This window comes from Camarhynchus parvulus, chromosome 20 (genome assembly GCF_901933205.1).
Source record: "Camarhynchus parvulus chromosome 20, STF_HiC, whole genome shotgun sequence".
NCBI classification, from domain to species: Eukaryota; Metazoa; Chordata; class Aves; order Passeriformes; family Thraupidae; genus Camarhynchus; species Camarhynchus parvulus.
The window spans coordinates 7,143,168-7,168,255 of record NC_044590.1 but is presented as its reverse complement, the minus strand read 5'-3'; the positions used below and the strand labels follow the sequence as shown (position 1 = coordinate 7,168,255).

Here is a 25,088-nt window from a genome sequence, read left to right as displayed (position 1 = left end):
CACCAGCATTCTCTGCCCATCCCAGCCCTAAAGGGTGCAGGATTGTGCCTGGCTCCCTGCAAGGAAGGGGGACAATCCATACTGTCCTCACCCTGCTCCAGGGCTGGGTTTGAGGTTACCCACTCCTACCCCTCCCATTCCCGCTCCTCCAGGCCGTGGGGTGTTAGCCTCAGCTCACTGAGCACCCCAGCAGCTGAGGCAGAGCACATTCCTATCCTGTGGGGTTCCTACATCCCAATCCCTGATCAGCCACCCTTCTCTGGGGCCAGATCCCAGCTCAAACCCACACAGGGCTCAGTGGCTCCGGCCCTAAATCTGGGTATTGCAGAGCAGGGGCCAGGCTGGGGGAAGGCCCAGTGCCAGAGAAGTGGGAGGGGGAAGGGGACGGTCACTTGGTCACTTGGAAACAGCCAGACAATAGCCACCAGCTCCAGGGGGAGAAGGCGGGTGAGCTGATGCCAATCCCAGTGCCGGCTTGAGCAGGGGCATGGCCACACCAGCACTCCTTCCTTCAATATGGTTTAATATGAGAGAAAGCAAATGCACAATACAAAATTTAAAAACCGGCATACATCGATACCCCACCTGGGTGGCTGCTCCGACACACACAACACGATGCTCTTGCACAATTGTTTCGTCGTCTGTCACTTGCAAAGGGTCTTGAAGGGCCCCAGCCCAGCAGCGCCGGGCACAGCCCATGGGCAAGGTCACTTCTCCTTCTTGGAGGCTTCTGTTGGCTCTTCTTTGGAAGCCCCTGCTGCCTCCTTGGGGGTTGAGCTCTCCTCGTAGCTGGGGACAAGAGGGACATGAGTGGGACCAGCTGCTCTCTGGGGACAGAGCCCTGTGCCACGTGGGGACAGCCCAGCCTCTGGCCTCAGCTTCTGCCCGGCTGCTGCTGAGGACAAGACGGGCTCCAGCCATCAGCACCCAGCACAGGAAGCCCCATGGCGCAGAGCCCAAGCAGGGAGATGAGGGATGCACCCCCCCAGACATCTCCAAGGGTAGGGTGGACCCAGCCAGGGGCCAGCTCTGTGCCCAGGGATCTGTCCTTGCTCCCAAGAGCACTATTGGATATCCGGGACAGCACATGCTTTCCTTGGCTGAGCACGGGTGCCAGCGGGGCCCGTTAACAGGGGAACCGCAGCAAGACCAACAGCAGTGTTCCCTCCCAGGGTCTCACTCCTCTGGCTGCAAACCCCCTCCAGCAGTGGCCCCAAGGCTCTGGCTAAGGAAATGGGAATGCTGCTCCAAGCAGAAAGGACAAAGTCTGCGATATCAAATCTTCTTGCCCTTCCCAGTCTTCTCTCTCAGAATGGGAGAGAAGCCGGCCCACAGCAGCGCAGCAACAGCTCCAGCCTCTGCGAACAGAGCTTGGGCCAGGGAGAGCCAGGACCTGTCCCTACCTGGCCAGAGCGACAGACAAGGGGCCCCGGTGGCAGTGCTACATGGCACTGGGGCTCTGCTGCCGGCGTCGGCGGGGACAGGACAGTTTCTGCTGCATGGAATCAGCCAGGCTGGCCGGCGAGCCAGACACCGTGGGGAAGTGGGTAAGTCTTGGTGTGTGAGGCAAGATTTCAGCAGAGGATTCATAGCTGCAGGAGAGAGAGGAAGCAGGAAGGGAAAAGACAAGGACAGAAAGGAGGGGAGGGGGAGAGAGAGAAAAAGCAGAAGAGTTTTGGAGTGAGAGCACTGAGAATGCACCGCCCTGTGCAGGAAGCCTGGCATCCTCCTTCACCTGCTTGCACCCCCTGGCCTCTCCTTGCCTGCTGACTCCACGACAGGGCTGCAGCATGGAAAAGTGAGCACTGAAACTCAGGGATGAGACAGCTCTCACTGGCATGAGCAGAGCCAGGCAGCCAGAACCTAGGGAGAGCAAGCCTGGGCAGCGGGGAGGTGGCAGTGGAGCAGCCCAGGGGCTGGGCAGATGACAGAGAGATGCAGCAGACCCTGTCCTGCCACTCGAGGACAGCGTGCCCACAGCAGATGTGGGGGGCATGATGGGTTCCCACTGCTGAGGGAGCTTCCTGCCTAGCCTAGGGAGGTTTGGCAACGCTGAGAGCCATGGAGCTGATCCCAATGTCACTGACCTCTGCTCCACCAGCACCCCTTCCCTGGGCCTGCAGCACAGATCTGCTCACTCCCACCCTGCTTGCAGACCCTCACTGCTGTGAGACACCATAATGCAGGCAGAGACCACAGGAACTGACAGCTCCAGGGAGGATCAGGGCGCACCAAAGCACCACAGCAGAGCAACCTACACCTGGTGGGATTCCTGCGGTGGGAGTCACTGCCCTCCAGGCATTGGTCCCTCTGAATCCCACTTCCTCTGCCTACAACTGGAGCCACTTCAAGGGAGGTCTGGCCCCCTGGGGCCATTGAGATTGCAACCCTCCAGCATCCTGCTCTTGCCCTGGCAACACTTTGCTGCTGGAGCAGCTTGTGCTACTGCTCTGGGAGGGCACTAGCCCCTGGCTGCCAGGCTCCCTGTGCTCCTTGCTGCCCAGTGGGCCCGGCCTCACAGCTCATCTCTCCCCAGTTTCCTGGCAGGAGCTGCTGCTGCTGCTGTCAGCTGGTGAGTCACAGCACTGGGGAAAGCGGCTGCAGGATCCCAGGTGCACAGGAAGGACGATCCCAGGACACTCAGTGCCTGCAGCAGCGATTGTCAGAAGCAAACATCAAAGGAGGGGCAGGTGCTGGGGACGGCCCAGCTGAGAGCCGCTGGGAACATGCATACCTGCATCTCCCAGGGGAGGGGAGGGGAGGGAGGAGGGAGGACAGCTGGCTTCCCGTTGCGCCCAGTTTCCCTCTGAGGAGGCTGGGAGCTCAGGAACACTCCCCAGGCTGGGGCACTGGGGAGGCTGGGAGGCTGGAGGGTATACTGCCCTGCTTTAGGATGTTCCCTTCCCTCCTCTGCATCAACCATCATTACTGTGCTGAGCCACCACCAAGTCTCAAGCATGACAGAGAAACAGCTCTCAGGCAAGAGGCCAGAGCTGCCCACTGACAGCCTGGATAGGCTCCAAGAACAGCTGAGCACAACGGCCCAGTCCCCCCTCCTCTGTACCCACAGTCTCTGGGGAAGGGAGGCTACTACAAACCAGGAGACTGTGCCCAAGTGGGGAGGTTGGGATGTGCTCCAACCAGCCTTGGCTGCTCTCACAGCGTGCTCTGGCTCCATTTCTCCCCACCCACAGGCCCTGGGACACAATGACCAAGTATCTCCACACCAGGTGTGCAGTCCCACCCTCCCCTGCCTGCCAGCTCATGGGAAGAGTCTGTCACTGGGGCGTAAGGCAATCCCAGGTGCTGCCTGCTGGTAGCACAGCACGGCTCCCACCCAGCTCCCGGGAGGCGGCTGCAGCCAGGCCCAGCATGTACAAACACAGCACAGCTCCCCCCACCCACGCACGTGCCGGTGCACACCCAGAGCATGCCCAGATGAACCCGTCCCTCCAGCTGTGCCCAGGCGTGGGAACATCTGCACGCTTCACGGGGTCCAGCGCCGCCGGCAAAACAGCTCCATGGCCAGCTAAGGCTCACCTGAACATTTCGGTTACTTCTCCCTTTGCCAAGGCCACCAGAAGCGGGAATCCAATGCAGGCAGGGACCAGGTACAGCAGCGCAGGCTGGGGGGAAGGAAAACAACTGTTAAACCAAACCACAGTCACCCTGAGGGAGGAGTGCAAGGTGAGCTCATGGCCTTGTCCCCTCTGCACCCATGATCCTGCATCCCTTCGGCTACACAGGGAGTCAACACCCCAAAAAGCAGCTCTAAGAGCTAAGTTAGAGCTGCAGCAGCATGCAGCTACATTGGGTATTAGGAGGAAATTCTTTCCCGTGAGGGTGGTGAGATCCTGGCACAAGCTGCCCAGAGAAGCTGTGGATGCTCAATTCCTGGAAGTGTTCAATGCCAGGTTGGAACAGGGCACGGAGCAGACTGGTCTAGTGGTTGGTGTCTCTGCCCATGGCAGGGGAGTTGAAACAAGATGGTCTCCAAGGTCCCTTCCCAAACCACTCTGCGATTCTGTGAAAATCCTCACTGCGAGGTCCCCGTGGGCCATGAACACACTGAGAGCCCCTGTGCAGATCACAGTGTATGGGCTCCCAGAGGCCCCTGCAGAACAGCCCTGGTGCTCAGGGCAGCTTGGTTAAAGAGCCAAAAAACACAGGGCCCCTGGCTGAGGGGCTGCTGTTGGAAACAAGGAGCCTTGCCCCAAGCAGGCCTCTGCTCCAGCTGGGCACAGGAGCTTTGGGAAGGGAAAGGTACAGGCAAGCACTGGAAAATCAAAGCCAAGAGAAGAAATAAATCTACTTTTTCCTGGCAGGATGCAGGAACTTTGTGGCCAAGCTGGCCTGACCCACTTGGATGTGCATCCACAGGAGGCAGCAGGGTGGAGCTCACCTGGGCATGCTTGAAGATGTGCATGATGAATATGGTGAGGCCCAGCCCAAAGATGTAGGCCACAAAGCTGGTGTAGAAATACGTGTGCGTGTTCTTCTTCAGGCTGTAGGGAAAGGGAAGAGCTCAATGACCTCTGGTCTGGAATGTCAGTGGCCAAAATGGAATTGGCCTGGTACTCTTAGCCATCTCCCACCACAATGGAGTGTGCAGAGCAATGCTCTGCCTGTGCAGCCCCTGGTGTTGTGGGAGCAGTGTGGGACTAAAGGCAGTAATACCCAGGTGAGGGGCTGGAGAAGGGAAGAAGGCAAGTGATGCTGCTGCTGGATGGCAACTGGGAAGGGAGGAATTAGGGCTAGGACCCAGGGAGAAGGTCCCACTGTCTTGGTGAAGCCTGTCCCTGGCTCTCAGCAGTTACTATTTTATCACAGGGCAGGCTGCAGGAACTGGGATTCCCAGCAGGTGCAGGCAGGATGTGGGTGGTAACACCTGGAAGAGCTGGCACAGACCAGAGGGTCTGTGCAAGAGCAGTGGGAGTGGGGCCACACCGCCACGGCCACAGAGCACCCTGTTCCCCAGAGCTTTTCAGTGTGGGGCAACTGCTGCAGCCCAGCTGTAGGTGCAGCTTCCCTGTGTGGGAAGGAGCTGCTTCCTCCAACATCAGGGGAACCTGGAGGCAGCCAGCACTGCCAGGCACCCATTTGCATCCACGCAAGCAGCGCCAGCACCCCAGCTCTTTCCCACGCTGTCACTGCTTCCTCTCACTGCCCTGCACTCCTTGGTTCCAGGGAGCTGGTGAGGCTCTATGGGGCTGCCATGTGCTGCTGCCCTGAGCCCCATCCCTCTGCTGCCTGCCCTACCTATGCTTGAACTCAACCACTCACCTCCAGTGTTCAGGACGTACCCACAGAGCCAGCCCCCTCTTCCAAGAGCTTTTCCTTACACCCCCTGGTGTGTCTCCACACCCAGCTCCAGAAGGGAGCACACGACTGCACTCCTGGCTCCCCCTTCCCTTTTTTCCTCTACAAAAGCAGCTCAAATATGCTGCAAGATCCAACCTGCCAGAGACCCTTCCCTGCTGCCTGCTCACCTGATATCAAACCGCAGCAGCAAGGCAATGAAGATCCCTGCAGGGAGAAGGAAACGATGAGGGGCTGGAAGTGGCACAGGAGGGACAGCGAGGGGCCAGAGGAGCACAGAAGGGACAGCGAGGGGCTGGAGGGGCAGGGCGGGCTGAGGGAGGCAGGGCAGGACCCGCGGTGCTCGGTGCCGTGCTCGGGGTGACAGTGCCCTCTCGTGGCACGCGGCACCGGGACACCCGCCCGGACCTGCGGGGACACTCCCAACACACCGGGACACCCGCGTGGGGCTGCGGGGACGCTCCCAACACACCGGGACACCCGCCCGGACCTGCGGGGACACTCCCAACACACCGGGACACCCGCGCGGGGCTGCGCCTGGCCAAGGGCAGAGCCAGGCACCTGCTCGGCTCCCCGCAGCCCCCTCAAAGGAGACCCCAGTCCCGTCCTCCCTCTTCTGTCCTCACCCGGAATGACAATGTCTCCCAGTCCCAGCATGGCGAAGTTGTCGGCGTCCAGCCCCTTCTCCAGCAGGTCCTGAGGGAAAACCACTGCGAGGAGCAGAGCGAGGCACAGTGAGGTGGAGTGTCCCCACTGAGCAGACCCCAGCCCCACTGGGCCTGGCAAACAGCAACCAGAGCTGGGCAAGGGACCTGTCCCTGCCCTCAGCCCCCTCCTTCCCTGTAGCTTTCCTTGTTCTTTCTGGGACAATTCCAGAACAAGAAACCAGGGACCAAACTACTGCATGCACCACAGCAGCACCAGTTCAGCCCTCCTGCTGTTTTGGGGCTCTGTGGTTTTTTTTGTTTTTGTGTGTTGGTTGTTTTTTTTTGTTTTTGTTTTTTTTTTTTTTTTTTTTTTTTTGGTGGTGGTTTTTTTTATATTTGGTATGGACTGTTTCTACAAGCAGGTGGAATTGCCTACTTGTCCTAGGGTGACATTGTGATGCTTGTATCCCCATTCATATGTTCTGTTTCTGCAGGATATTATGTTCTGTGCCTTTAAGACTGGCTTTGAAGAGTGGAAGTTTTGTTTGGGTTTTTCTTATCAGGGACACAGAGATGTATTTAGGGCTGCTTTGGCTTTCTTACTTTCACTTTCTGCTTGGCTTGCTCTCTCTCACTTCTGCTTGCTCTTGCTTCTGCTCTTTAGCTAGTTTAGCTAAACAGTCCAAATTTCTTTCTGGACTGTGTATCCTCTTCTTTTTCCTGACCATCTCGAACCTGCTCCGGACTGGGACCTGGGAACACCGAGAGTCTGCACCGTGCGGCTTGCAGCAGCTGCCCAGCACCGGAGGGACTGAGAACAGAGCGACCACCCCCCGAGAGAGACTTTCTGAATTTGTCATCTGTTTCAGAGTGGTGTCACCTGGTATTGTTCATTTTGTGTGCTGGGGGGTGCTGTGCCTGTTAAATAAACAGGTTCTTTCCACTTCTCTCTGAGGAATTCTTCCCGAACCGGTTGGGGGGAGGGGCCGTGTGGGTTTGTTTTCTGGAGGGGCCCCCTTTGGAGATTTCTCTCCCAAATTTGCCCTAAACCAGGACACTACTCCAAAGGTGCAAAGTGACCCAGACAGAGCAGGGCACTGCAAACCATCCTTTTCCAGAGATCTGCCTTGGCTTGAGGCTGGCCAGTGACACGGAGGAGGAGTCACTAGCAGGAAATGTTCCTGCACACATCCCAGCCTGAGCCATTTCCAGAGGTGGAGGGTGCATGGGGCAGGGCTTGCAGCAAAAAGGACCCCAGCACACAGGGAAGATCTACTCACGTTTTATTGGGGCCTCAAACGATTTGGCAACTGTCACCATCACATTGGTGCCAAAGACCTAGAACAGAAGGAGACCAAGGTGACCACATCTGCACAGGAACACACACACAGTGCTCAGCTACAGCCTCACCCCAGGGCCAGGAGTGGCTTCAGTGGCAGAAAATAGCCAGTGACCTGCCAAAATGTGGGCACAGGAGCCCTGAAAGCAAGCCCACTGTCTGGGGGAGGAGGCATACGGTGGCACTGGGGGAGGTGGTTGCTTCACAGCTGTCCTGCTCTCTGAGCAGCATGGGGACAGCACTCACACGGCAGAGCTGCTACCCACCACCCAGCCCAGCACCTCAGTTCAGCTTGAATCAGTCAGCTCCATGTAAGATCCAGCTGGAGGGCAGGAGCTTCCAGCAGGGACAGGGCAAGTGTCAGATCAGCTGCAGTTTGCTCTGAGGTCATTTACTTGCGTGGCCCTATCAGCTGTAAATACTGGCAGCATTTGGGGGGTGGACTGTAAACACTGAGGGCAGCCACTCTGATCTCTGCACCTTGCCATCTCTAAGCCTCCAGTCCAGCAGGCACAAAAACAGGTGCTGGTTAGCACTGGGTGAGCAAAATCCTGGAGCTTTGGATTAAAGGGAAATCTTAAAGCATCAGATTAACTCCCATAAGGTGCAGCAAGTTCTGAGCATTGCCATGGAGTGACAGGACTCGACACTGGGATCAGGGAAAAGCATCATGTATACCCCCAAACTATGTGGGGGCAACAGCATCAACCCATTGAGATCTCCTTCCTCCTTGAAACCCTCCTGGGATCTCACTGTGACTGAATCCATGCCAAGATCCAAGTGACCAGCTCTTGCAGAGGGGCACAGTACCAGGGCCTCCACTTCAAGGGAGCCCTTCCCTAAGTCTCCAGAAATACTCTGATCCATGGGGAAGCCAAGGTGAGACACAGCCAGCAAGTGGAGAGCAGAGGGGTGCACTCAGTGTCCCCAAAGCACTGGGAAGACACTCACACACTAAGCAGGGCCTGGGGTACCAGGTGTGCTAAGGCAGAAGGCTAAGTCCCCTCCAGCTGAGAGCTGCACAGGAAGTGGCCCACAGGCTAAAAAACCACAGAGCCCAGACTGTTAACGAGCCTGGGAAACAGAGGCACCACCAGCCAAGTACAAAACAACCCACAGTAGCCAGGCGTAAATATGGAGGGATTACACAGGCAGCTGCAGAGCTGCTGGACAGACCTCAGTGTATACAAGGCTCTCAGACATTTGGAAACATGGTGATTCAGAAGGTGGAGGCAGCAGGAAGGACTGGGGAATACGGACATTACAAGGAGAAACATTCTCTCATGCATGGAGCAGAGCACAGGACTGCATTCCTGCCTTCCCCACCCCCCTTTCCTCTACAAAAGCAGCTCAAATGCACTGCAAGAAATAAGGAAAACCTCAAAATGAAAAAGTTGGGGTGCAGCACTGGCTGAAGAAAACGGACTGGAGGCATTCCAGGGTCTGATCCTCTGTGCAACAGAATAGAAGGACACTAACGAAACCAGCAGATAACAGAGCCAAGGCACAGCTCATACAGGCAGGCTCAGTGTGCCCCAGAGCAGCCTCCAGCCCACCCAACAGCTGTCAGGCCTTGGGGAGACCATAGTAGGGAATACAGGACCAGATATGACACACACTGAGTAACCCACAATAGCTCTGATGAGGCCCCTGCCAGCCCTGGGCTCTCTGAGTGAGAGAATAAAAGAAAACACACTTGATGAGCCACATTCTGCCACTGTGGATTCTGTCATCAACCCTGCCACACCCCTCTGGGCTGAGAAACCGAAAATTCTGACTTCAAGTGTGTGTCCAGCCAGCGTGGTGCCTCCAGAAAGGCAGAATGCCAGGCACACACTTCCACCAGTGGCCTGCAGAATACTCCTGCTTACCCAGAACACATCGTAGATGAAGAGGCCCCCAAGCAAGATGCAGCCAGTGCTGACATTGTTCAGGTGCAGCAGCTCCACCCCGTTGAGGGAGAACGCCAGCCCGAAGAGATTGTTGGCAATCCAGTGCTGAGAAGGAGAAAAGGAGATTTGGGTCCTGCTGTACATGGAACCCCCACCCTGCACGGAAATGAGTCAGTGTCTGGTCCAGCCCAGCCCCCAGCTGTGCCTCACTTACCTTTCTCAGCAGGTACCAGACCCCCACAACACTGCTCAAGGCCAGGCACACGAGATCCTTGGTGTCAAACTCATAATTCACTATTTCTGCAAGAAAACAGAGAAGTCAGACTTGGGGCAGGCCAGGCAGCTCCCCTTCCCATGCAGGGCTGAGATGAGTGATTCCACAGCTGGGGAGCCCAGAGCTCAGTGCCCACATCCCAAACAAGGGGACTGTACCCGTGGTACACACGTGCAAACTGCCTGGGAATGAGCAGTGGGCTCTGCAAAGCTCAGACCTTCTCCTTCAGCCAGACTCTGCACATGGACAGCATCCACGGTCCTGCTGTCAATAAGGAAATTGGATTCAGGCACTGCCTAAGGCAGGGAGAGACAAATCTTCTCCTTCTTCCTGTGCCAGTTAACTCCTGGTGGTATCACCAGAAATACTCCCTTAGCAGGAAAGCTACTACAGGGCAGGATACTTATCAAAGCATCCTCTGCCAGTGCAAAGATCTGGCCCAGATAAGGCAGCACAAACCAGTCAGGCCTATGCTTTCCAAGGGGCTTAAATAAAAGCTGTGCATTTAATGACAGCCACAGCTCCATCCCCACAGCACTCTGGGAGGTGTTTCTGGGGTGTCCCTGCCAGGCAGAGGCAGCACAGAGTGCCAGCCCAGCTCTGCAGGGACACATGGGGCTCACAGTGGCTATGGAAGCCCATGGAGCAAGAGGCAAGTCTTTGAGAGGGTTGTTTCAATGGACTGAGAGTAATAAGACCAAAAAAAAAAAAGGAAAAAAAAAAGGAACAGTAAAGGCAGAAAACATTCAGGCTCCCCTGAAAGACAGGAAAGCCAACGTACCCTCCTTGCTCTCCCCGGAGCCCTGGGTGAAGAGGAGCTGGTACTGTTTGTTGGGGAAATTTGCAGGGAAGAATCTGTTCATCATGGGGCTGAAACGAGAGGTGTAGAGAAGGGCAGTTCGACAGAAACCCCACAAGCTGCCCAGCACCTCTGCGTTTGAGGGGCCCCACACCCCCTCCCAAGACAGGAAACACCATCTGCTCCATCAGGGACTGGCAGGAGCCACAGCAACTCATCCTGCACAGAGATCTGATCTGGCAACATGTGACAGTCCCCCAAATACTCCAGGGCAAGAAAACAGAGCGTCGCCCACAAGAAAGGAGGACCCACCCCAGACCCCAGCAAATGCCCTATGCCCCCAGCAACCCTCTGAGTACTCAGGAGTGGCTGGGCCACCACTGACTGGCTCTGCTGCAGAGCCAGGAGCAGAGCAAAGCCCTTGCCCAGCACCAGTCTAGGGAAAGCATCTGGTCCCCAATGCCACAGAGCCCACGAAACAGGAAACCAGTTCAACTTTTTCAGTTACTGAAACAGTCTGAGCTTTCAACACCTCGTACCACACATGGCCGTGAGAGGCCAGGGACATTACCATGAGCTCCAGCTGCCTGTGTCACCCATCCCAGAGAGGGTGCTGCTGAGCTCTCCCCTCTGCAGGGCAGCAAGGACTGTGCCAAGAGGGGTTTAAGTTGGATATAAAGAAAAGGCTCTTCACCCAGAGGGTGGCTGGGCACCGTTATAGACTCCCCAGAGAAGTGGTCATGGCCCTGAGCCTGCCAGATTTCAAGAATTGCTTGGAAAACACTCTCAGGAACATGGTGGGATTTTTAGAGTTGTCCTGCGGAGGGTCAGAAGTTGGACTCGATCCTTGTGGATCTCTTGCAACTCAGGATATTCTGATTCTGTGATTCTGAGCCAGAGAAGCTCCTCAGGGTGAGTTTGCCTTGTCCCAGGACTGGTGTATGGGATGCTGGCTTCCCAGGACCCCCAGGGCTTTGGTTCCCACCACCAAGGGACAACATCCTAATAGGCCAGGCAAATATCCTAAAAGACCTGGCTCTGCTGCAGGGCAAGGTGCTCTAAAACTCTCCCAATAAAATGAACTGAAGCTTTAGGTAGCCCTATCCCAGTCACACCCATCCTTGTGCTGTACCTGATAGTGTGAGACAGGGCCAGGATCCCCAGCACAAAGAAATACATGGAAAGCAGAAGATTGATGTACTCTTGAGAGAATATCTGCAAGACAAAACCACAGAGGGGTTAGTAACCACAGCATCCTCCCCATCCTCATGCTCCTGTTGGCAGCTGCTGTGTCAGTGCTCCAGGGAAATAAGAAGAATAGCTAGAATAACCCAAATTCCTGCATGCTGAAGGAGACTATGTTGGAAATAGCCATGTGCTCAAAGAACAAGCACAATGGGCCCGTGAGCTGTAGCGCATCTGTGAGCTGCTCAGGTCAAAAAATAACTCCAGTGCTGCAGAAAGGAGGCCAGAGCTTCCCCTGCAGAGAAGGGAGAGGCACTGCTCCCAGGGGCTGCCCAGGCCCAGGGGAGCAGCAGCATCCCCTGGCCTAATTAAACAGGGCATTATTAAAACTCCTGCCCTCCAAGTCACACACTCCCCTACTGGATCACACCCCTACAAACCAGTGTGGAAGGATCCTGGGGCCCTCCATGCCCTCCTGGAAGGGGGATGCTGGAATAGGAGAGCACACGGCACACAGCTACTGACAGAGAAGGGACTGAACTGTACCATTCCCAACTCTGCACCTTAACCCTCACCTCCTGGCCAGCCTAGGAGCACCCTGGCACCTTGCATGGATCCCAAAACAGCACAGCTTGGAAGCTGCTATGCTCACAGGATCATTCTGTGCTGCAGCTCTCCAGACCTCTCTGGGAGCTCAGCCATGTGCCAGACCTGCATGGGCAGCCCAAGGTGCTTGAGGCCAAGATATCATCTCCACACCACCAAAAGCACGAGCTGCTGAGAGCCCCCGTCCACTTCTCAAGTCATCTGACTCTGCCTGTGGGCTCTGAAAGTCTTAAAGACTTCACCTGATCACACAGGGGCTCCCCCAGGCCTGCAGCTGAAATAGCTCCAGGAGCACAGCATGGAACACAACACAGAGCCAGCAGCATTTGCCCCTCAGAGACCCCCTCTGGCTCCAGCCTGTGTCCTGTCAGCTTGGCCCACGGAGGCAGGAAGAGCTCAGGGCTATTTGCTCCTCGGCAGCTCTCCAGAAACAACCTGTGCACAAACAGGCTCTGATTTCCCCCAAGCTGTGACAATTCAGGCAAGAACTGACGTCCTCCTGCACGGTGACACCGAAGAGCTCGATCTGTGCAGCCTTACACACCTTCTGTCCCAACACTAAGGGCCAAAATCAGAGTCACCCCGTCATGGGAGCTCCTGCCAGGCAGGAGGATGTCCTGCCCCAGCTCCAGTGCCCTTCACTTACTTTAAAGAAGAGGTAGAGCCCCAGGAGGGTGCAACTGGCAACAATGGGAAAGCGAGCAGCATCTCGGCTGGTAATGGTCTCTGGCATCTCCGAGGAGTTCTGGGGAGAGAAGGACAGAACAGGAATGGATCAGCCCCTGCCCTGGCTTCACACCTGAGCAAGGGGTGAACAGACAGAACACACAACGCTCCATAGAATTTTGGGAGGGACAAAACACCCACGGGCCCCTGCTATATCCAGAAGCGAGGCTGTGTCAGAGGCAGAACCTGAGCTGGAAAACATAAACCTTGCACTTGTCCTTCCCAGGGCAGCCAAATTTTACTGCTTTTCTCCTCCTGGAGACAGAAAAAATCCTGTTCTGGCATTGTTCCATTCTCCCCTGCCCAGAGGGGAGCTGGGCTCCCTCACCGCTCACGCCCAGCCAGCCCCATCTGTGCCACCATCTGTGATCACCCCGTGCACGAGGCCTCTCTCCAGCCACCTTCTCATCCCTCACCTTGCTCTTGGGACACTTCTCATGCTCAAAAGCCCCAGATTTATAAACCCCTTCCAAGACATCCTTGCACCACCTCAACCAGCCCCTTTCAATCCATTTCCCATGGGAGACCTTCAGCTTTCAGAGGAGGCAGAGGGCTGCCTGTTTTCTGCCTGTTCCCTGCCCACTCCAGGCCCAGCTGGCTGCTGCTCACAGATCTAATCTCACTCAGGGAAACACCTGCGGCCAGCACAGATCCAGGGCACCTCAAAAGCCCTCGTGCAGCTTATCCCGGGCACGGCAGTTGTCACGCTGTGCCCAAATTCCTGCTGCTCCCTGCAGAGTGAGGGATGAGAACCCCCAGCCTGAACCACGGCTGGGCTTTGCTCACAGCCCCCCACTGCCTGGGCTGCCAGAAGCCCCGTCAAGATCACCTGAAGCCCCTGATATGAGGCTTAAGGGCACACAAGGAGATCTTAAAAATAGTAATAGATCAGACTGTGTAAACCAGTCCTTCCTCCTGAGCTACAGCAGCCCAACTATTTGGATAGAAGTCCCTGCTATGAAATGCAAAGAACGGCGAGAGGAGTACCAGGGCAGAACAGGGTGTTCAGGCAGGAGAGCAGCCCCGGACCAGCCCCAGTGCCGCGGGGCACAGCCACACACGAGTCCCCCCAGCACAGCCCCTCCTGAGGAGGGACAAGGGACGGTTGTGTTTTGCAGCACTTGAATTTATCGGGGCGGTGAGGAGTGGCTGGAGAAGCCCCGGGGGAAGCCAACTGTCTCCCCGGGCTCCCCTGCGCCTCCAGACCCACATGCAGCTGCCGGTCCTGCCGTGACCGGGGCGCCCGGAGGGGACCCTTGGGGAGGGGCGAGGCCCATAGGCCCGGCTGCCCCGAGCCGCGGGGGTACCTTGCTCTTGGCGCAGCTGACGGAGCGCAGCGCCCCGAAGAAGATGGGCAGCAGCGCCATGAGGACGAGGCTGCCGTAGGCCAGCGCCATGCCCTCGGGGGTGGCGGGCGGGCGGGCGGGGGTCCCGGCCCCGGGCGCGGCCCCGGCGGCGCTGCCGTTGTGCGCCGCGGGCTCCTCCATGGCGGCGGCTCCCACCGCGGTCCGCACCGACACGTCCCCTTACCGAGCGGAAGTGCGTCACGCGTAGCGGCGCTGAAGCCGGCCCCGCCCCGGCGGCCCCGGTGCCCGGAGAAGGGCAGAGCCCCGCGCCGCCGCCCGCGCTGGGCCCGGCCCGGCCCGGCCCTCGCTGTGTGCAGGGCAGGGAACGCCCCAGGAGGGAAAAGCTCCCGGTTTGCCGCAGCCTCCCGGAGCACCAGCGGGTGCGGGGCTCCTGCGCTGCCCGGGGTTTTCCTGCACTTCACCCTTTTCCAAGGATCTGCACCCCTGTTCTTGGGGATGCCCCAGCCCAGCCGTGGGCAAACAGCCCTTCTGTAAAATTCCTTATAAATGGCAGCAAATTCTTCCCCCGCGCTGGACTGGGACCAGGCTCTGCTGGAAAATTGGCCGAAATGTGTGTTTTCCTCACAAATACTCCGAGCCACTGGCAGCTCGGCTGTGCCACCAAGCCTACTCCTCCCCTTCCTCACCAGGATGAAAGTCTGCTGATGGGCAAAAATTGGTGAAGATTGGAGCACAGCGAAATGGTGCTGCCCCCAGTTTAGATCTGAGCCATGGGCAGGAGATGGGAGCACAGCAGGGATTAAAACACAAGTCTTTAAATTTTTTTTTAATGTCTTTTAAATTTTATATTTTAACTAAAAGGGATCTATTTCAGGAGCGGGGTGATTCATAGTTCCGTGTTGCAGGAGGAGGGAAGCCTCCTGGGAGCCCCTCTCTGCGGGCTTGGCCTCCTGCCCGGGATGCTGCCCTCTCCCTGCAGCTGCTGTTCCCAGAGCCGAGCAGGATGGGCAGCACAGGGCAGTGTGCCCACACACCCCCCTGCATCCCAGCCTAGCACAGCACAGCTCCTGACCCCAGCACTGCCCCTTTCTGAATCCCAGCCTGGCTTGGGAATCCTCACAAAGGGCAGTGTTGCTGTGCAGAGCGAGATGGGGGAGTCGGGGGCTGCTGTCGCACGGTGGCCGCCGGGGCTGGTGGCACCAGGGAGCCCTTGGGATGGCAGGAGACTGTGCTAGGGCTGGTGGGCACCCAGGGATGGATGACACTGGGAGTGGTGGTCACCCAGGGACAGACAGCACACAGGAGCCACCCAGAGGCTGATGGCACTGGGACAGCCCCGAGAGCGCTCGCTGGAGCAGCGGGTACCGCCGAGACTGGCAGCACCTTCCCCAGGAGCGGGCCCAGCACAGGCAACCCCTGGCCCCCTGCCAGCACCTCCTCCTCCCACCCACCCTCTCTCCGTTTCCCAGCGCCTCACCGTGGCCCCCCTTGGCCTCTCCTCCCACTCCTCCCATCGTCCAGCACGGCCGCATTTTTCTGGGTTTGAGCTCATTCTTTCCACTCCCCTCTCTGCCGGCTGCCAACTTTCCATGCCGTGGCCCCGCTCCCCCGCCTCCTGCCACAGGGAAACACCGGCTGCAGCTGCGGAGGGAGCGGCAGCAGCCAGGAGCCCCCTCGGGTGCAGCCCCCGGCCCCGACGTGGCTGATGCTGTGTGAACCTCAGCTGTGAACCTCAGCATCGCCTCCAGCAGCGCCAGGAACCGCCGAGCCGGGAGCTCCAGGGCAGAGCAGCGGGAGCAGAGCAGCAGCAATGCCATGGGCTAAGCAGCACGGAAAAAAAATAAATCTGAGCACCCACCTCACCATTTATGAGGGTAAAACTTGGGATTTGCACCTCTGGAGAGACTAGTTTCCCATAGGGACAGGGCACATTCCAGTGTCCCATCTGTGCCAGGCACAGCCAGTGGTTCCCCACGGTCTGCCCACAGAGCGAGTGGAAATTCCCGACCCGAGTAGGAGGCACAGCTGATCCTCCCTGGCATCAGGCCCGGGATGCTGAGCAGGTTCCCCCATGGTATCCCAGCTGCTGGATGGCAGCACAGCCTAAAAACAACAGGCAAAGCCCACACAGCTCCAGCACTGCCTCCCTGGGTGCCCAGGGTCATTCCTTGCTGGCTGCAGCCAAGCACGTCCCTTCCTGGCTGTGCCATCCTGCTCGGCTCCTGCTCCCTGCCCTTCCTGGAGCCACCAAGCACCCAGCTCCCTGCCCAGGCTGCGGCTCCCACGGTGCTCAGGGCTTTAAACCTGCAGCTCAGCAGAGCTCAGTCCTTCCCATGGGCTTTTCCAGAGCTGGGAAATGCAGGGGGCTTCACAGGGGACGATGCTGGACCACTGGGTGAGGAACTGGGACCTCCACCAAGGGTGGCCAAAGGAAGCCCTGGACAGAGGCTCTCCCTGCCCCAAGATGCTCCAGCTAATGGAGGAGCCAGCCAAGGCCTGGCCAGAGCAGGAAGCAGATCCTCAGCCCTGGCATAGGCGAGGAATCTCTGGGATGTGGCTCCGCAGGGCAGGGACCCAGCAGAGACCAGCACCTCCCTGATGTGGTTTATTCTGCAGATCAAGGGTTTCCCCATCACACCAGTAGAGAGAGAGCACAGAAACACACTGGTGCCAGTGAGACATGGCACAGAGCCCTGGCACAGCAGGGTCAGGGTGCCAGGTGATGCCACTGGTGCTCCCCTGCCCCCTCTTCCCAGCCAGGCTCCAGGCTGTCCAAGGTGGACAATGCCACGGTGCCCCTGCCAGTCCCTGCTGCCCTGCAAAGGACAGCACTGCGAGTGGGACCTGCCACACTCCTGGTAGCCTCCAGCCCTGCTCTGGGGCACAGCCACCCCTCACCTCCAGCTCTGCAGGAGCAGCTGTGAACCAAAACCTCACCACTCCAAGTGCAGGTACCCATCCCATCCTCCACTCCACGGACCTGATCCCACTTATCCCCTCTCCTGGTGGGGAGTGGCCGGATCCAGAGCACCTTCACATCCCTCAGCACCAGTGAAAACAGCTCCACGTGCTCAGCATCACTGCAGCCCAGTCTGAGCTCTGCACAGAGCCACTGGCCACACTGCTGGCAGAGAGCAGAGTCCCAGCCGGCGCGTGGGGAGGGACAGGAGCGTGGCTCTCAGAGCACAGACAGGTCATGGCAGGACTTGGAGCGGACTTTGAGGGCCACTTTGCTGCTGTTCCTGGCCACCAGCCTGTCGAGGAAGTGCCGGGCTCTGCTGGCGAGGCTCTCCTTGTGTTTCTGACCAGGAGGGGGATGCAGGTGGGACTTTTTGGCCCCTTGGCGGAGGCGGATCTGCCGCACCACCCCCTCGAAGAGCTCGTCCACGTTGTGCTGCAGAGCCGCCGACGTCTCAATGAACTTGCAGTCAAAGACAGCAGCACAGGCCTGGCCCTCTGCAAGGGAAGGGCAAGGAGAGGGCATGGCCCTGCTGGCACCTCAGGTGCTCTGAGATGGGCACTGCCACATGCACGACAGCAGCTGCACGTCCAGGGACAAGGGGACAGATGCAGGGGAAGCAGCTGGGCATGGAGCCCTCTCAGGGGTCTCCACCAGAGCCTTCACCTCCTACTCACCTTCCTCGGACACCTCCCGGCAGCGCACCAGGTCGGTTTTGTTCCCCACCAGGATGATGGGGATGTCCTCGGCCTGGCGTGCCCGGCGCAGGTGGATGCGCAGCTCCGAGGCGCTCTCGAAGCTGTCCCGGTCAGTGACAGAGTAAACGATGATGTAGGCATTCCCTATCTGCAGGCAGTGGCTGCGGCGCTGGCTCTCCTCATCCTGTCACCACACGGGGAATGAGATGTCACCAATCTGTGGCCATGGCCACTTCCAGGGGATAGCAGAGCACCCTGGCACTGATGGGACCTGTCAGTGCGCCCCACCAGCCCCCACGGTGTGGTCAACAGATGTGTTACCTATTAATTAAATGCAGATGAAAAGCTCTTGATTTTGAGGGGAGTGTTTGGGAGTTTTCCTCTCTATCAACAACAAACTGGAGCTGTGGGCTCAGCTTGGTGGGGGGAGGTGAGGCTGAATCCCCTGGGAATGCCCCGGGATGGTGCGGTGGGTGCTGCACCCTGCATGATCCTGGCACTGCTGGGCAGTGTGGGAATAAGCCATGGTGGAAAAAAAGGGGCCAATTTCGGGGTGTCACAGTGCTGGGGCACCTCTGGGCAGTGCAGGTAAGTGCCAAACACAGCTCAGTCCATGTGGGTGCTGCACCCCTGTGCACAGCTTGGGCACTGACTCTGTTCCCACTCCCGGGTGGCACCTACAGGAATGCAGGGCCCTGGCAGGAAGGGAAGGAGGGAGGTGTTTGTAGGGAGGCAGTGACAGCAGCACTGGAACTTCTGCCCAGGAGATACCTCATGTTCTGGGCATGAGGAATGCCCTATGCCAGGCACTGTTCTGTCTGTTAAAGTGTTCTGGCTGGCAATACTGACTCGTGGATTTACCCAATTGGATCCTTCAGCCCCATTCCCAAACATTTCCATGCATTTTGAAGTGGGTTATCATATAGGGGCCCACACCAGTGAGAACACGGGGGGCAGCCTCCCATGCCCCGGGAGGGTGGGCACAGAGCTGTGCAGAAACGTGACCCCAGCCTGTCTTGCCCAGCGTGTATCCTGTGCTCCAAGGTGGTGAGCCCCAGAAATGGACAGGGGGGGCCCAGGTTGCCCTTCAAAGCGCTCAGAGGCCCCAAGACAGCTCTTGTGCCCATGCAATGTCCCCCGGGCACATCCCAGCTCTCTCCAACGCACAGCCCCGCCGTACCCGCTGCTCTGACTCCCAGGCGTCCAGCACCAGCAGCGTGGTCTCCTCGCCATCCACGGTCAGCCTGCGCTCGTACGCGACCCCTGCGGGACACCGGGAGGGACAGCTCGGTCAGTGCCGCGCTTCCCAGCAGGGTCCCGGGCACCTCTCCGCCTCTCACACGGGTTTGTCCCCCCAAGGGGCCGCGGGATGCCCCGCAGGTGACCCTGCAGCAGATCCCCCCAGCAGACACCCACCTCCGTGCTGGTCCAGCGGGTCCCTCTCCTGGACGCCGGCGAAGAGGTTGACCAGGCTGGTCTTCCCCACGCCGGGGTCCCCCAGCAGCACCACCCGGTACCGGGGCTCCCTGAGCCTGGGGGAGCCCGCCCTGCCGCCCGGCTCGGAGGCGGTGTGGCCGAGCTGGGGGTGGAAGGGCTCACTCCGCGAAGCGGCCCCGGAGCCACCGGGCCGCGGGAGCGGGGTGCTGGCCCTCCGCCGCAGCGGGCTCCTGCTCCCGGGCTGCGTGTTCAGGGTCATCACCAGCACCGAGGGCAGGGGGCTGTAGGGTGGGCGGGGAGGGCGTGTCGCCCCGGAGGGCACCCGCGCCCGGCAGCCCCGACCGCGCCGCTGCCGCTCCTGGAGCCGCTCCGAGCGGATGGCAACACGGGCACAACTTTCGCGGGACACCCGCACCGCCGTCCGCCCCGGGCTTTAAGCGGCGGGAGGTGGAGCCCCTCGCCGCTCCGATCCCTCCCCCGCCAGGCCCATCCCCGCCCGCGCTGGCCTCGGTCCGGCCCAGCCGCCCTGTCCCGGTCCCCGAGGTCCCCTCGGGGCTTGCGGTGCCGGGGAACGGCGAATTCCCCCGGGAGCCGTGCCTCGGTCATGGGGAGAAGGGTTACATCGGGATGCTGCGGGATGCGCCTCCGCGGGCGGGGGCTCCACCACGCTCCGGGCCTGTGTGGAGCTGCGGCAACCCGGTTCCCGGCCCTGGTCTCGCCACCCCAGGCTCGGTTCCGCCAGGGAAGGAGCGAGCCGAGCCCGGTCCGGTCCTGCCCTGCCCAGGGGAAGATGTGCTTTTTCAAGACCTAGAAGCCCGGAGCCCTAGGGTTACAAGGCTGGGGGTGTCCTGGCACAGACAGTAGCAGGAGCTGTTTTTATTTGAACCTGTCTCTAGATCCCAGACACTGGCAGCACTGTCCCAAAGTGTCCCAGTGCAGTCACTGTTCTGACCCTACACTGGATCACCATTCCACGCACACTGGGATATGCTGGCAGAGCCTCCTGGCACCAGGGCTGGTCCCAGGATATCCCTCATGATCAGAGCACAGCAATGGGGAGGGCAGGAATGACGGTAACACCTTTATTGTGCCATAAAACCACATCTGCAAATGCCCAAGGTGCTGAGCAGGACTGGAGGAAGAAGGGCTGAAGGCAATGGAGTCAGCTTGGCACCTCATCCAAGCCTGGCTGTTCCAGGCTCTGGGCTGGCATGACATGAGTGTCCCTCCTTGCTGGGAGTGCTGAGGACCAACTCGGTACCCAGCACGTACCTGAGAGAGAGGAGAGGTAGGACGGGAAAGCACAGAAGGGAATAAACCACTGTGCTTTGGCTGTTTGGGTACGGGAGGAGCAGAAGCAGGAGCAGGGTGACTGCTCAGATGGACTGTGCTCAGAGGTGTCCCATTCCCTGCATGGCAGTCCTGTCATCAGGGGGCACAATGTGCCTGGAGGGAAGCCTGCCTGGTGTCAGCTTGCCACCCTCTCTATGTCCCCAGGGTCCTGCACTCACTTTCAGTGGGGTCAGCCCAAATGCTTGTTCTGGGACCCAGGACCATGCAAGCAGCTAGGGAAAGAGAGAAACCCTTTTAAACCAGGTGAGGGTAGTGCCCAGCTCCTGTTTAGTGTAAACCAGAGCCAAACCTGACCCCCAGTAAACCCAGCAGTATTTTCTCACGCCTCATGGTCTGCCACAGTCACTGACCACTCTGCCAACCACCAAAATCGGTTCCAGCCCAAGCCCTGCTCCACCACCCTCTGTATGGCAGGCTCAGCCCTCGCCAGCCTTCCCGGAGCAACAGAGCCAGACACAACTCCTGGGCCTCTGTGAGGGAGAAGGAATGAATTCAGCTGCTCTTATTGTCAGTCCTGAAAGACAAACAGAAGCAGAGAAAGCCCGCTGGAGCAGCCAGGTACATCTGCTTTCTCGCAGTGGGGACAAGTGCAGCAAGCTGGGCTTGCTCAGAGCTGCCTCATCCATCTCCGTCTCGGCTGAGGACAAACTGTGCATCCAGAGTGTCCCAGCATAGGGCTCAGACCTACCAGCAAAATCCACCCAGGGCCTCTGCAAACAGGAGGATTTTTAAGGAGGGGAAGCTGAAATGCAGATGGGAATGGACACAAGGGGGTTGCAGCTTTTCTGGGCCCCACACGCTGCCAGCGACACGCAGGGACCCAGGGAGGGCCAGCACGAGCACGGTGCTCCTCTACACCCTCACATTCCCAGGATGAGCAACTCATGGCTGAATTTGCTCTTTCAAGATGCAAGTCCAGTGTCTGGAAGCAAAGGGTTAATTAGCAAAACGAAGGGCTGGTGATGTCGTGTGAAAAGTTGCTGGGAGGTCAGTGGGAAAGGGCTGAGGATGGTGGAGAGGGCTCTGGCACAGGCTCCCGCCTGTCAGGGCGGGTAAGCACCAAATGCCTGACTTGTGATGTTACAGAAACTTTCCACTTGGGACTTCCTGCTATTTTTAACTCTTCTCCCATCCACCCTCAGTAACCCCAGCCCCACCAGCTGCTGAGGCTAATTAATTCCCCTTTTTTATCATTTTTTTTTAAACAGAAAAAATGAAGTTCCACTAATCTATCACGCAGCCGCTCGCCTCCTCCCTCCTGACATGTTCCAGGCTTTTCTCCTCCTTCAGCTTGTGCCTCCATAGCTACAGCCATACCTGTCTTGCAGCTAAAACCCAGACCCTGGTGCAGGAGATGCAGCCCCCCTTGACACCCACACCACTGCTGCTCTGCGGGGTGAGTGTCTGCCCAACAGGGTGAGATTTTAATGAAAAATAAGCCCTGTGTGCAGCCGTGGGGCAGGAGCTGGGATACAGCAGGAAGGAATGATGCCATGAGCAGACCCCCCCGTAAACACAGGTTGCTGTGTGTCACAGGGCTCTCTGTCTCCTGGCAGGCTGGTGGGAAGATCATCCCCACAGAGCAAATGGGATTCATTCTCAGAAATGGAATTGTTTGACATTTATAAGATCAACACAGTGTCTTTAGCCGAGGATGGAAAGCAAAGGTAACATGACTGTATAGACTCATTTCACAGTGATGTGTGCAACTAGCTTCCCAGATTATTTTCCATTGTTTTTTCTATTTGCTGGAGTTCTGCCCTCGCTGTGTCCAGCCAGTTCTGATAGCAGGTCTGCACCACTGCCTTCATCCTCTGCACAGGGAGAAATGCAGTCACTGCTGATTCCTCAGAGCTGGGAAATGTCCCCTTGCACCAACCCTGACCTTACCCTCAGGCACTGCTGCTTGCACTGGCAGCACGGAGGAATCTGTCACCGTGCCTGGTGCCATTCCACACAGGAGCGGCTCTGCGAAGCAGAGTGGCGTTCCAGCAGCCAGCTAGAGCCAGGGGCAGTATGGAGGAATGGATTTAGTAGGCTGTTGCAGGGGTGATACCGCTGCTGTCCTATGGAAACCCTTCCCGGCTCGCTCTTTTGTCCACTTGGCAGCTTTTGTGCGTCCCTACATCCCATTGATCCTCACCACCCTCTGCCCTCCGGGGACGCCCGGGCCCCATCGCCCTCCGGGAACCCCTTTTCGCTGAGGCCCCTGGGGATGCCCCGTGTCCACGTGAGCCGAGCCGGTGCCCGCGGCGACAGCGGTCGGGCTCGGGGCCGGGCGGGGCCCGGGCTCACGGGAACGGGCGGAAGGGACGCCCCCTGCCGGCTCCGCCCCGGCACCGCACCGGGACAGGATCAGCGGGCCGGGATCCACCGGGCGGGGTCTGCGTGTCCGGGATGGAAGCAGCTGTGGCAGCCCGAGCAGCCCGGCGGGACTGGCCCCGGGCTGCTTGAGAGGCAGCCGGGGCCGGGAGGGAGCAGAGGAACGGATGTCGCGGGGAGCCCGGGTAGAGGCGGGCCCGGTGCACGGGACCAACGGGGATGGGCAGCCGCCTCCGGCCCCGCAGAGCTGCTCGACGGCACGGGCGTTCCGTATTGATGCACACCCAGCCGGTCCTGCCGGCGCGGTGGCAGCGAGGACTGGAGGTGTGTGGGAGCGGCCGAGCAGGTGCTCCTTGCCAGGGCCCTTCGGGTGACCCGTACCGGGCATGACCTCCGGCTATACCGAGCGGGAACGGCTCGGGGAGGCGCCGTCCGCAGGCAAAGCCGCCGTGGAGAACTGTGCGGCGTTCCCCGCGCAGCGCGGCTCCGGGACGGCGTGGGCAGCGCCCGGGGCTGCGAGCCGGGCCGGCGGGAGGGCAGGCCCCGGTGTCCCGGCTGGCCTCAATGTCGGGGCAGCCGGCAGGGTCGGGACAGGCCACAGTTCCCGCTCAGAGTGCAGGACGGGGACAGCCCGCGGTGCCCGGTGAGCGGCGGTGCCCGGCGGGTCGGGCGCGGCCCCGCGCCGTCCCCTGTCACCACAGCAACTGGCGGCGGCGGCGCAGCCAATGGGCGCGGCCCCCGGCGGGTCCGCGCGCGGCAGTGACAGCCAATGGGCGCGGCCCCCGGCGGGCAGCCCGCGGTCTCCGGGGCAACAGCGCCGCCGCCGCTGCCCCATTGGTGCCGCCCAGCGGAGGGGGCGGGCTCTGACCGGGAGGGGCGTGGCCCCACCCGCGGCACCGGGGAGACGCGTGTCCGCCTCGTGGGCTGCGCGTTCCCCGCCCGGCGCTCCCGTCCCCGCCGGGGGCCGACCCACGGGGAGACACCGCTGGAATGGGTGGCGGGGACGTGTTCACGAAGGCGTCGGTGTTCCCCACAACGCGTGGCGCCGAGCGGTGCCAGCCCTAGTGAGCGGCCCGGGGACTGTTCCTGGCCGGGGCTCTGTCCGGATGACCGGGAACAGTGGGTGTCCCGGGAGTCCGATGGGCCGGCAGGGCAGGGTTTAAGCGCAGGATTCCGGGTGATATTCGCTGTTCCGGCCGGTCACACCCGTGCACAGGCTCCCGGCGAACCGCAAGGGGTGTAGGTGCTCCCGAGGGTGTGGATGTCAGGGTCACCGGGGACATCGGGGTGCCTAAACTCGGGGAGCAGCGGGTTACTGGCAGGAGCTGGAGCATCCTTGGGTGCGTGCCTGAGGGCACAGAGCGGTACCGGCGTACCGGGATGCTTGTCTGAAGGTACCGGGTGTCACCGTGGGTTCCGTGCTGCTCGGGTCGGGGTACTGCGGGTTGCCGGGTTGCCGTGGGGGCGGTATCGGGGATCGGTGTGCCCGGTACCAGGAGGCAGCGGGGCGTGCTGTGTCTAGCGGGGGGGTACCGGGGAGTACCGGGGTACCGGGGCGTGCCGGGTAGCCGGGCGGTACCGGGGGTACCGGGGCGTGCCGCCCTGCCATTCTCTCCAGCAACCCCTCTCGGCGGGCGCCCATTGGCTGAGCGGGATCTGCCCCTCCGCCCGGCGGCCAATGGGCGGAGGGGGGCGGGGCCCTCCAGTGACAGACCCGGCGCGGCGGTGTTTACCGGGGGCGGCGGGGGCGGGGCGGCCGTGTCTATAAGAGCGGCACCGGGGGGCGTGCGGCTCCCGGGCTGCCCGCACCGCCCCCGCGCACCCCCGACCCGCACCTGGACCCGCCGCAACCACCCTACGCCATTCCCGACCGAAGCATCTGCCGACTTAACCGGGGAGGCATCACCGGGGCAGCGGGGAGAGGAGCAACCCTCGGGCGGAGCCCTCACGGCGTGCAGCATCCCCGAACCGCTATAGAGCATCCCGGAACATCCTCGAGCCGGCGCCGAACATCCCCGTGTTGGTGTGGAGCATCCCCGAGACGGTACAGAGCATCCCGGAGCATCCTCAGACCGGCACCGAGCATCCTCGAGGTGCTACAGAGCATCCTCAGACCGGCACCGAGCATCCTCGAGGTGCTACAGAGCATTCCGGAGCATCCTCGGACCGGTGCAGAACATTCCGGGACAGAACCGCTGCAGAGCATCTCCGAGCCGGAGACCACC

The 25,088-nt window shown here is 59.9% G+C and overlaps 2 protein-coding genes across 3 annotated transcripts; both read right to left on the bottom strand.

Annotated features, from left to right (window-relative positions):
* Window positions 1-407: 407 nt before the first annotated feature.
* On the bottom strand, window positions 408-14,307 carry HM13 (histocompatibility minor 13). 2 transcript variants are annotated; one of them, XM_030963473.1, is made up of 13 exons: window positions 14,095-14,307; window positions 12,708-12,806; window positions 11,403-11,485; window positions 10,253-10,341; window positions 9,412-9,497; window positions 9,177-9,302; window positions 7,247-7,304; window positions 5,946-6,029; window positions 5,490-5,526; window positions 4,403-4,505; window positions 3,541-3,626; window positions 1,404-1,592; window positions 503-789 (listed from the first exon to the last, which is right to left on the bottom strand). In XM_030963473.1, the coding sequence occupies exons 1-12, from the start codon at window positions 14,272-14,274 to the stop codon at window positions 1,442-1,444; spliced, it is 1,182 nt and encodes a 393-aa protein (XP_030819333.1). In that variant the 5' UTR covers window positions 14,275-14,307; the 3' UTR covers window positions 503-789; window positions 1,404-1,441. The 2 variants fall into 2 exon arrangements, with proteins under 2 accessions (XP_030819334.1, XP_030819333.1); XM_030963474.1 differs by lacking the exon at window positions 1,404-1,592 and having other exon boundaries at window positions 408-789.
* Window positions 14,308-16,686: 2,379 nt separating this feature from the next.
* REM1 (RRAD and GEM like GTPase 1) lies at window positions 16,687-19,613 on the bottom strand. The gene is made up of 4 exons (XM_030963331.1): window positions 19,168-19,613; window positions 18,932-19,014; window positions 17,731-17,935; window positions 16,687-17,550 (listed from the first exon to the last, which is right to left on the bottom strand). Exons 1-4 carry the CDS (start codon window positions 19,445-19,447, stop codon window positions 17,273-17,275), a joined length of 846 nt encoding a protein of 281 aa, XP_030819191.1. The 5' UTR covers window positions 19,448-19,613; the 3' UTR covers window positions 16,687-17,272.
* Window positions 19,614-25,088: the final 5,475 nt, after the last annotated feature.